Raw genomic sequence first — 12,684 nt, 5'->3', positions numbered from 1 at the left:
ATTTCTGAGGCAACTTCAATGTTTCAGCTAAGACATTAAATTTATTAATCAAACAAATAAAAATGTAACAAATAAGTTATGCAATTTCTTCATTTGAATGAATTAAATGAATAAAAAAAATAATTAATATTTATAACATAACTCCATACTTGGAGATGTTTCAAAACAATTCAGCATTGGATAATAAAAACTGCACTTTATGTGCCTTGACAAGTGACAATTCAGAACACCTCTTCTTTCAATATGGATCTGTACGGGAAGTAATTAAATGAGTGGAGAAGATACTACAGGAAAAATGGATCTACAGAATCACGAAAGATGATTGGCTAGTGTGAACGGTGTCAAGTTACCTAGAAATATTCAAAATAGAAGCCTTGATAGCAAAAATAAAGTCACTCATGCACATGGCAACGACTAATAAATAGACTATACTTCAAAGGGTGTAGAAGAAGGTAAATATATCAATATCGAAGATGAACAGTTTTGATAATAATGGATTACGGTTTAAATATATTTATAAAAGTAGAGTTTTGAAATTTGTGTATTGAACTTTTTTTTTAAATTTCATCCAAATAATCTAAATTTATTCCTGTTGAATAATTTGAGAATTGCTTTTTATATACAATATGTATTTAACATGAATAAATTTAGATTTTGACAAGGAAAATGAGATATTTTTTAAATTTTAATTAATAAATGTTTTGTAAATATGCAATTTCAAAAACAAATCATTTTTTTTGTTGACTTAGTATACTCAACAAGATAAACAAATGAATTTTGTTAATAGACAAAAAAAAATCTTTCAGAGGTTACAAACTTTATGCTGTTTATCTAATTTAAAACTTTGCATCATTATAAACTCTTACGACTGGAATGATCTGAATATTAATTATTATATAAGGTCTATGGTGACTATCTGTATGAAATTATTATTTACTATGCAAGCATCTTAGTCAAGAATATTCTTTATTCCTTGAATGTAGCACTACTTTCCAAAATAAGTTTTATCTATCTTGTATTTTTATATAAATTGCATGTTGTTTGGTTATATCTCTAGAGGAATGTTTTCTTGATGAGAAGTATTTCCCATGGATATTTCCATTACTTATTCGTAGAAAGAAATAAACAAACATATGTAAATCTAATTTATTTCATAAAGAACTCTTTCACATTTGGAACAACAAGTAAGCTGAGTCAAATTACTTTCGTTATTGTTATATTATCATGTAACACATTTTTGACACATAAATACTTTAAATAAATTCGTTACCAAAGTTTTTTAAATAAAAATACACACTTATAATACTATGAAATATACTTTGTAAAATGAAATGAATAAACTTAATTTAGCTTACATGTATGCTCGACTAAGGGATGAGATGGGCCCATCCAAATTGGTCGTAGAAGTAGAACTTCCTAATATATCATCCGTGCTTAAGGGCATACGATGATTGAGTGAATTGTGTATCTTTGTGGACTCCATATTAAGAGCAGTTCCATTGGATCCTCTTGTTATGGCAATTTGATCGGGAGGATATTCCTCTGTTTGTGGAGATTCGGAATCATGGAAATTACAGCATATTAAGTCGAGAGTGGCTTTTCTCAAGCCCTTATGTAAAACTAAGAACAACGTCGGATTCACGAAGGCATGGACAAAGGCAACATGTAGAGTAATTTCATGAGAAGCAGATGGATCTTCCGTTTTATAGTCTCCATAACTAAAGAGAGTGACTAGAAAAAGAGGGCCCCAGAAAATGAGATATGCAACAGTTATAATTATGAACATCTTGACACGTGCTATTCCCTCCTTCTCCATTTTTTGAATATATGATTTGATACGGTATGACTCACTATCAACTCCAGCATTCACATTGATGAGAGCCGTTACTAGTGAAGTGACGCGAACAGCCTCCAAATTTGATTTTGTTAAATCCTTATATAATTTGTATAAATGATACATGGTAAGTAGCACACAGAGTACATTAATAAAGATCCAAAGAACATTCAGAACATAATGACGAAAAGGCCCCTGTATAAGAGGACACGAAGGACGATTCAAGTAGCTTTCTGAATTTGCTGCCAAGGCTCCGCTTAGAAAGGTAGGTCCCAGATTTATTGTTATACTTGCAAACCTGGAAAAAAAAGAATAAAATTAATTTATGTCATCAATTTAATTTGGAATATTCCAATTCTTGTCTCGTCCACCCTTAAAATATATTTACATCTCTAAAAGCCTTATTACAATTCATTTATTATATCAACCGTTTTTACACTTTATATATAAATAACAGTTCAAAATATATAAATAATATTTACATGTGGTACAATTTGATGTATGAACTGTGATTTTTTTACTATTACAATATGATGTACATTTAATAAATTATATTAATTTACTAAAATTTCAGGAACGTCAGTCAGTGATAGAGTACCATTGATAAAATTATAAGTGTATTTTTTCCAAAAAATGATAAATGTTTTTATCATTTTTATTCGACATTTTGACAGGTATACTTATTCATTTATATTTCTCTAAAAAAATTTTTTTTTCACAGCTAAAATGATTTATACATTAATGCTCCATTGATTTCAATATATCAAAAATGCAGTTTTTATAAATGTCTAAACAAAAGCAAGCTATAACAATTTTTCTCAAATTGAATCTGGAATTCACATGCATTTTTAAACAAATTATTGTCGGTTTATATATAAAATATTTGTATTTCTTGAAGGCGCGCTGTAAAGTATAAGTTGACAAAACTGATCTTTGCAATAAAAAGAATAATATATTATATTAGAGAAGGAATATGGTCTAACTATTTTCCTTTTATAATTTAATTTATTTTTTCTAAAATATAATCGTATTAATACTACAGTTATTCTTTTATGTACAGACTATATTATTTTTTTTTGTAAGTTTGGTTAACAATATTGCCTGCGTGTTTTATTTTATCTGTCTATCTCACAATTAAAGACAATGAAAGGAAAGATAATTTGCAACCTTTTAAAAAATAAATAAATAACTTCACTAAGCAAAGCGACGCAAATTATATATTATAAGAGTAGAAGAATAGGGACTTGCACGTTCTGCTATAAGTGCTCCTGAAAGTAGTAATACTTTGAAGATTTATGATAGAATCAAGGAAGAGTTGTGATACTTTGACACTCTGTTAGTCAACATTCTTTTTATAAAGCAGTTAGTAAACTGGGTACAAAATAAAAGCCAAAACATATCAGGTCTCCGATCTCCTAAATGATAAATTGAGGTGGCAAAGATTATTGACATTGTGAAGTGCTCCAAGAACTGATTTTCAAGATCAAAAATGATGTAGACGACCTCTTCAGGAAAGCAAGAAGTTTCTGTACAGGTTGAAGAAGAAAATCAAGGAGGACTCCACAAAATCGATGTATCGCCTCGCCAGCAACTTCTCCGTTGTAGTTAGGATCATAAGAAGGGCTGAGAAGGATTATGGGCTTTGTTACCCAATTTGATTGAAAGTTTAACGAAACTAAAAATAAATATTTTTTAAAACACAAAAATGAGGTTATCTTTCTGTACGTATGTACATATTTCCAAGAGGAAGTAGTATATAAAAGTATTACTTTCCGTATATGTACAAAATATAAAACCTCGACATGGGGAGAAAAAAAAACTTTTTTCCAAACTTTTATTAAATATTATTTTCCATGACCAACAAGTTGCTTCATAATATAATTTTTGAAGTGAAGTAAGCTTAAAAATAATTTATTTTGAGTTTAAAATAAATGAAAATATTTTTTTAAAGTACTTTTTCAAAAAACATCAAATATGCTTAAAGAATTAGGAAAAGATTTACATTATTTTAATGCTTTACTACTTATTAAAAAGTATTAGATAAGTAAAGCACTCAAAATAATAAAATACTTTTTTTATACAAATTGGTAAAAAGTATAATCTTGTATGCATACGCATTCAAATGATAATTAAATATATTATCAGTCTTATCTATAGTTTTTCTCTCACAAAATTATCCTATTAAAGCCTATAGCTATATTGAAAAACAATTTGTCTTTTGATGTGATCAAAGAAAAAACTTCAAAATTAAATTAATTACTCATCCATACATATGTCATAACAAAAATCTCTAATTATGATTTGTTTTTTATGTTATTATTATTCATTTAATTATGATTTTACAATTGTATACGTATTCATACCTTAAAGAAATTGTATATGAAACAATAAACGCTAACTTGAGGAAAACTTTGTAAAAAATAAAAACTTAAAGAATTACAATATCCTTATCATTGTAGAAATACAAAATCAACAAATTTATTCGCTTAAATATGGTTATTAATCATTTAGATTTCCCGAAAATTGAACTTATAGAATCCAAGTTTGGTAGTCAAAATCAAATAATTGTATATATTTTATTTACAAGTCCGAATTGTGACGTTATTTGTCTCTTTAATAAAATAAAGGTTATTTATTATAGCTAAAATTCATAAATTTTCCTTCTTATCCCATAAATAAAAATGCAAAACCTCTAATTGTATCAAATATATTTATGCAACATTGGGATGTAACATATGTATACATATATGAAATACAAAATATGGGTCTGAATGTATACTGCACAGGCTACCGCAACAATACTTCCTTTTTCAATAATTAATAAATCAAGTTACATTATTTTCGTAAATAATTAAACTTTTGTTTTACATAGTTTAACAAGTCATATCAAATAGGGGATGTCCCCAATTGTCCATACACCAAAATTCATTTTTTGTTTCAAATTTAAGGATTTTTTATTTTGTTTGTTTTTCTTGAAATAAGCTTTCATTCGAAATCGTTTTTTGATAAAACAGAATGTAAAATTTAAATTATAAATATTATGTTTATGGTTAATTAGTCAATTAAGTAATAAGATATTCTCCATAAGTCTTAAAAATGTTTTTCTTTCTGAAAATAAATCTAGATGCCATCAGTTTAAGCTTTTTTTAGTGTTATCTAAGAAATAATTTGTGTTCAAATAATTTTTCAATTTTTAAATGATGAAAAAATGTTTTTTATATGTAAGAAATTGAAGGAAAGAACTGATTTTTATAAATTGCACCAAAAAAAGCTTGAAAGATAATTTTTCTACTCTTTTAATATCTATAAAATAATATATCAATTCATTTTTTTGAATGAAACCCCGCCCACTCTACTTCTAGGTATACAGCTTGATTGTTATACTTTGGAAAAATCATGTAATGGTGCTGCACCCAGTATTTGTGAAGTAAAAAAATAAATCATGGATTTTCACATTTTTCTTGATTTTTTTTTAAAATTAATGTTATGTTGAAGCACTACATATCATATCAAATTACGTTAAAATAAGTCATACTTACAATACATTTTGATTTTGGTCATAAAAAAAACTCTATATGATTTTTTTTTCAACAAGAAAAATAAATAACATCACATTATAAATGGTCCAATGGTACCATAATTAATAAGTATATATACTTTTGCTTATATTTATAAAATATAAGACTTTTTATAATTTCTTTCTAATGTTAGCAAACACTAGTTTTAATTATATTTTATTAATCATAGAAATAGTTATTTTTAAGCACAATCTTTACACATATTTTTCCTTGACAAACATGTAAATTACGGTACTAGAAAAATTGCTTGAGGTAGAAAGTTATATATTGTTCCAAATAAAATGAGTAATTGCTTTAAAAATGGAATGTTAGGTTATTTCAAATAAAACTATATAGGTACTATTTGGAATTTTTTTTTTTTTTCATAGTATTACTTTGATGGTTTCGAAAAGCATCCAAAACATAGTTAGGAACTTCAAAGTTCCTAACATACCCTCCAAATAATTCACATGATCTTTTTATTTCCTTAAAGTCACGTTCGTTACAATCCATATAATTTGAGGAAAAAAATCACAATGAAATTTTACAAATTTTTTGAAACACAACAAGGAAGATTTTGGAACAAAACAAAACTGTATCAACTGGTATATTTAACTTTTTTTTTTAATTCCAAAATTTCATTGACAATCCAAAATAAAATGGTGAAAATTGTCTCCTTCATAAACTTGTGAATGAAAATAAAGAAGAGATTGTATTTGTTAAAGGATACTAACTAATATGAACTTTAATCCTCTTCCATAGAAACCATTATTCAGAAGGGTAAAAAATTAATAATGTAATTAGAAGTTTAATATTGTAAATACAACCTTTGACTGATAAAAGTAAATATTGCCAGTACATATTCAAAAAAATGAATTGTCTTAAAGACATAACTGTTGATTTCCCAGAATTTCAAGTCTTTCATTAATTTTTTATTTTTTTTATTTCGTATGAAAAAAATAAGCATTTAAAATATAATTAATAATTTTTCTCCTCTAGCAATTTTCCTAGTATTGTAATTTAAAAGTGATAATATAAATTCTTTGTGTTTCTCCAAAATTTTTACTTGCACAATACATGTTAGATAATAAAAATATGCAACATTATTTCAAATAAAATAATAATATTTTATGTCCTAATGAACTAGAAAATATAGATTTTAATGTTACGATAAAATACATTCAGAAATCACTGAAAGTAAATAAAAGTTAACTTGGACAAAGGTATAAAAAATTAAAAACAAAAACAGATATTGGACCAATTTAATGAACGAAAGTGTAATATTGATTAAAAATATTTCTTTACCTATTTGTGGAAATATATTAGAAATAAAAAATCTAAATATACATCGTTCTTTTAATGTAATGCATAAATTGGAGATAAGAATTATAATTAGTGCTCAATAAATTACACTATATAAAAGAAAAGATAATAAAATTCAGTATTTGTGCAAAATTAAGATATCTGCTCCATGCTTGTTTTTAAATTGCGATAAGCCAAATAATGTGCAAGTATGTCAAGCAATTATTGCGTTTGTACAGTTCAGTTGTGAATTACCGAGCGTCGAGTATGGAAGTATCAAACTAAGAAAAATTTAATAATTTCTTTTTGTTCTAGCTGAATGGGAAGACCGCGTCAAAAGCGGTTTTGCACAACAGCGGTTCCAGTAATTTTTTTCCGGTAAATAATCCCCATTACTGTAAAGAACTCGACAGTTTTAAGCTTGTGATCGAACAGAGGCGGCCAGCATATGTAAAAGGAGACAACAAGATATCATCAAGATAACTCCAGGCCGCACACATTTTTTATGACGCTTCAGAACCTCCAAGAGCTCAGATGGGAAGTTTTTATGCATCCACTCTACTGTTTGGACTTGGCACCAAGTGACTACCACCTGTTCCTGACCACTTCACTTGGAGGCTACATATTTGGTCTCGATAAAGGCCTGTGCAAATTGGTGGTCCAAGTTTTATACCAATATAGCAAGGGCTTCCACGAAAGTGCATTAAGAAGTAGGATTCTTGTTGGGAACAAGTTATCGAACATGGCATACTTGATTTATATCAAATTATCGTAATACTTCTTATAAAGCATTAAAATAAAGCAAAAATACCCAATTACATTTTATCTTACCTTTTCTTTTTAATTCTTATTGCTCTATATTTTAACCCACTGATAGTGAACCTCTTTTTGATAGCGCATAGTTATATAATATTTTAAACAAAAACCATATTATGAAAAGATAATAATAATTTCATGATAAACCGTTGAATGATTATAAAAATTATATCACTTAAATTTTCTATCATTTTTTAAAATATTCTATTCATTTTACATTTCTAAAGATCAATAAAAACTCTTGTATCTTTAAAGACCTTAAAAAATGAAAATATTTATTCGAAAATTATACGTACAACATGAGATGGTGTTTAACACTATACAGTTCGTTATTTTAGCAGTAAAAAGTATATTTTTTAACATAAAAAATAATGAATTTATTATAATAATTAATTTTTCATTACTTTATGTAAATTTTGGGAATTATATAATTACACATCAGTTTTTGATGAGGTTACGTTTAATTTATGCAATAACAAATTCAATATTTTAGTTTTTGTCTCAGTCATATCCTTGAAAAAATCAAGAAAATAACAAATGAATGTTTTTTTTAAGAAAAAAGTTAAAATATACAAATAATTTCTAACAAATACATAATCAAGGTAACTAAAGAAGTGCAGATAACTGTTTTAATGTGTCAGGAGTATACAAGAGTATTTGTTGAAAATAAATGATTTTTTATAATTTTTGGGTTCATAGTATACCAGTTCACTAGCAGAGATTTTTTAAAATATCATTCTTTATGATTTAGAGTTGGTTAAAAATATTCTTTCAAATAAATTGTATATTATTGTTTTAAAAGACAAAGTTTTTAGTTTTATTTTCAAACCTGGAATTCCAGATATATGGGAAAAATAATGCTTAAATTTTATTTTCAAATCAGGGGAATATAAAAGAAGTCATTGGTTAAAAATAGACTCAACGTAGTTTTTTAATAAATTACTTCAAGAGGGGAATTTAAAAGAACAACAAGTAGTAAAGCTGCATGTGTGATTATTCCACGCGTCTAGAAATCCAAAGTTTTATGTACATTTGAGCTATAAAAAAAAGTGATTCTTACCATATCATGAACATTCCAAATATGACACATTGAGGACTATCCATCAACATAGGTAAAGCATCGTCGTCGTCATCGTCCGGTAGTACTGGAGCGTCATTGAGCACCGTTGTCAGTAAATTCACGCTAGATACCGTCACAAGTAACAGAAACGCTGTTTCAACAAGGGAACACTTATTGACGGGCTGACACTTGAGAATGGAAATCCCAAGAGGTACTAGAATTGCAGCTCTTGCACAGTCCACGAGAGCTTGATGAAAAAGTAATCCTTGGCTCCACCTAGAGAGAAAATGTTTTCTACTTTGACTATACTAGACTGCTCAAACACTTAGATTAAAAAGGCATTCTTTGCTCGAGTTTTTAAATTATAAAATCAATTGTATGAGAAAAAATTATCAAAGTTTAAAGACCCCCGTTTTTAACATTAATTACAATTTATAAATTTATATTTGAATAAATATAAATTTTATAAACAAATTACATTTTGTTATTATCATATTAATTTCAACAGACAACAACACATTTAATAAATTACTGAATTTATGATATAATTAATACACAATAAATTATAACCAAAAAGTATAATTAAACGCTTGAATGTCAATATTATTAAATTTATGATAGAAAGTATGTAGCTATGTTGTCTATATAATAATACTGATGTGCACATTAAATGAAGGTAATTATTAACTATTTTTAAACGATGCTATTTACTTTTTGTTAACTCCATGCTTATTATACATCTAAATGTCTAATGATTTGATAATATACTAGTACGCAATAAATTACTCATCTAAGTACATAAAATATAATTAACTTTTGCAAGAATAAATTAGTAAATAAAATATTAATTAATAAAGCTAATAAAGTATAGTTTGAATAATTATTTTAATTTTTCTTTCACAAAAGTCAGACAAGACCAAGGAGTCTATGGGTCCTGCGAAAATCATTGTAAATGATAGCTAAGGCAAGAAGCTCCTAAACCTTTATGCATTGAGGGAATCAGAACTCCTCGGAAGTCTGATTTCCTCTTTTATACTTGGGGTGAAGTGGAATTGCAAGTCATGATGAACCCGATGGAGATCCTCAGGGAACCCATGCTCCTTGTGGGCATCATTGATCCCTATGAAAAAGGGCTTGGTACACTTACAACATGTGCTTTAAGAAAATCCTTCGTTACTCTTGGTCAGCGTGCACCTGGGCTCAAGGATAGGGTCGCCTGGGCCATGTCTAATTCCAACAAGACGGCCAGGGGTAATTATACTGAGGAAAAAGATCATCGAGTTTCAATCAAGACCAAACATATGGTAAATGAGGTCTTGAGCAAGATTGTAAGTATTATTAGTTGTCTTTTTTTAAATTTTGCACTTCGACAATAATAATTATCTCGAGTCGCTCAAGACCAATACCGAAAGTCTCATGGAGCTCATCTACGTGTATAGAAATTTAAATAATTTTGATTTATTTCAATAATTCACACTTTTATTTAGATAGGGTATTGAAGAAGATGAGGAAAATATTCAAGCTCCTGCCCCTCACTCTCAAGTGTGCAATAAGCATATAATATTTGAATTTAATTTCCCTTTTTTTATAATTTTGTGTAGGACATCTGCACGCAGCCTTCCCTCTCTTCCTATGGGTGATGGTGGTGATAGCAGGAATTTTGTCCCCACAAAAGTGGTTAGTATATTTATTCATTTTAAATAAATCTCTCAATATGTATTTTTATTTTAGAGTACGAGGGCTATCACAAATTCTGATAGAACTCACCTATCGGAATTATTCAACCGTGATGGGTAGGCAACAATAAACGAGTCCATTTGGCAGGAAGTACTAACAAACCAATAGTTGGTCAATTTTGTATTCAGATTTGAAGGCATGCTCCTCAACAGGAAAAAGTAGAGGGTCATGAAAATACTTCAAATTATAATATAAAAAATATATATATAAAAAGATAATAATGTCTACTCTATTTGTGAAGGATTGAGGGAAATAACAACAGTTATGGGAGAAATAAGTATGCATATTCATTATCTACATACTTATATATATTGAATTTGATAACTTAACTAAAAAAAAGTACAATGAAACTATATATATCTATATCCTGTTTCAGTCATTATCTTATTAAAATACATTTAATAAATACGAAAAGGTCTATTTGTTATGGCAAAGAAGGCCTAAGTAGTTAGCTGTAATGGTCTTCATTGTATTCCATTTTATATATTGTTAAAATCCTCATCGACTACGTCAATATGACAGATATGCTCACTTTATTCCATAGTCATAGTAATATATTTAACTTTATCCTATGTATCAAATGATTGTTTTTCTATTTGTAGTACATAATAATAACAAGTTCGTTAAGAAAATGGACTTATAATCCTGGATTCCTTGGAGATCTTGCCCAAGGAAGGCCACTGTATTAGGATGATCGGTTGATCTTCTTGTTCCATGCTTAGTAAAGCCACATAGCGCAAATTTAAGCCTATTTTATATATTAATCGACTCAAAAAGGGAAGAAACTATAAGTAAAACAATTATCATCAGCATTTCAATGTTTTTGTTAATTAAATATTTTACAGTGAGAGATTTCCAAATCTGAATATATTACTCCGGCTTTACAAATTTCGGAATTGAATAAAAAAATTTATGTTAGACCAAATTTTCAATTTATATTACTCATTATCATTTATAAGGCTCCAAAGACAAAATATATTTCTTCACAAAGAAAAGAAGAAGGTCTTTCTGGCCAAAATCTAAGTTAAGCCAAATTTTCAATATATATTATATATATAAAATAACTTTTCATGTTTTATAAGGAAACACTGTAAATATCATCAAATTGTTTTAAAGATAGTTTCGAGGGAGAAAAGAATACTCTTTCTTACAGAAATGTAAGTTAACCTAAATTATTGTGATATATATATGTATGTATGATAACCACTTTTTATTATTTGTAAGGGTACATTATCCCTGTTGAGAAGTCCACGGTCACTCTGAACCATTAAAAGTTCAGAAGTTTGTCAGGATTTATTCCGTCGGCAGAATCAGAAACATCATCAATAAGTTCGATGATAGCAGAAACTTTGAAGTCCAGAAAGGCAGGACTAGAAAAACGTAAACGTAAGTTCGACAAAATTATAAACTTACTTACCATTTCTATGATTTCTATGTCCCCAATCTTCAGTCCAAATGGAGCAGCCATATGTAATTATTGTTTGAAAGTAAATCAGAACTTTCTTAATAACTGGACAATTTGTTTGGTAAACAATGTGATTGTTGAATCTGAACAAGGTTTTTTATTTTCAAAAGCTGTCATACTATTTTTTTAATTATTAAGGAAAGAACGTCTACCTTGAAGATAAATTGTGTTCCTACTCTCAAAGAGAGGCTCATACTTTTTCCCATACCATCCCATACATTTTGTGTTTGTCAAAATGTTAATCCAATGATTGAAATAGCCGAGAGCTTAATAAGAAGAAAATATGACTAAAACCTTACTTGCTGGGATTGGCTCATCATTACAACCCCATGGTACGTGGAGTCATATAGAATTGAGGGCCTAATAGTCAAAGTCCAGGGAATCCTTTCTGCTGTATCGCTTAAACTTAGTCCCGTTCTTTGTGACTTATAAAAATATGTTTAATATCGAAATACAATATTTTAGTTACTTTACGTTCATGTTTACCAACATAATTCTGAACGGGTAAATAATTTGATAATCATTGAGGTAATGTGGGTTTTATAGAAGAAGAAAGAGGGATGGAATAGAGGGTGACATATGTAAGTGATACGGTTTGTTCCTTCACGGGTTTGCGGAAAAAAAATATCAATATATGTGTTGGGTTCAAAGTATAATTATTGATAATCGACATTCGACTAATTCTTGCATAAATCCTTGCCAGATACGGAGTGGGATTTGTGTGTATTTCTTTGCTTTAACAGCTTCTTGCATCTGATCTTAAGATGTTCTTTTATTATTCCAATTGTCACAGTAACAACGTTAATTTTTAGTTTCTTTCTTTAGCATACCGGCAAGACATATTATATATAACTCTATTTATTAATATATTAATTTATAACAAATTCAAATAATAGACCTGAAAGATATGGCA

The 12,684-nt window shown here is 28.1% G+C and overlaps 1 protein-coding gene across 19 annotated transcripts in view; it reads right to left on the bottom strand.

Moving 5' to 3' along the window:
• LOC121124502 (uncharacterized) overlaps positions 1–12,684 on the bottom strand; it is a 156,068-nt gene that overhangs the window by 18,925 nt on the left and 124,459 nt on the right. For 17 of the 19 annotated variants that reach the window (XR_011781722.1, XR_011781724.1, XR_011781727.1 and 14 more), the window contains 2 exons: positions 8,570–8,845; positions 1,356–2,132 (listed from right to left, as the gene is read on the bottom strand). Coding sequence is in view for 11 of the 19 variants with exons in the window: in XM_071890972.1 (XP_071747073.1) it covers positions 1,356–2,132; positions 8,570–8,845 (1,053 nt within the window). In the remaining 8 variants the exon portion in view is untranslated. Of the gene's footprint in view, positions 1–1,355; positions 2,133–8,569; positions 8,864–10,336; positions 10,470–12,684 lie in introns of those variants that run through there. The other 2 variants (XM_040719668.2, XM_040719664.2) reach the window with 2 other exon arrangements.

Source organism: Lepeophtheirus salmonis, chromosome 9, assembly GCF_016086655.4.
Source record: "Lepeophtheirus salmonis chromosome 9, UVic_Lsal_1.4, whole genome shotgun sequence".
Lineage (NCBI taxonomy): Eukaryota > Metazoa > Arthropoda > Copepoda > Siphonostomatoida > Caligidae > Lepeophtheirus > Lepeophtheirus salmonis.
The sequence above is the reverse complement of the archived record's forward strand: the minus strand, read 5'-3'. Positions and strand labels throughout refer to the sequence as shown.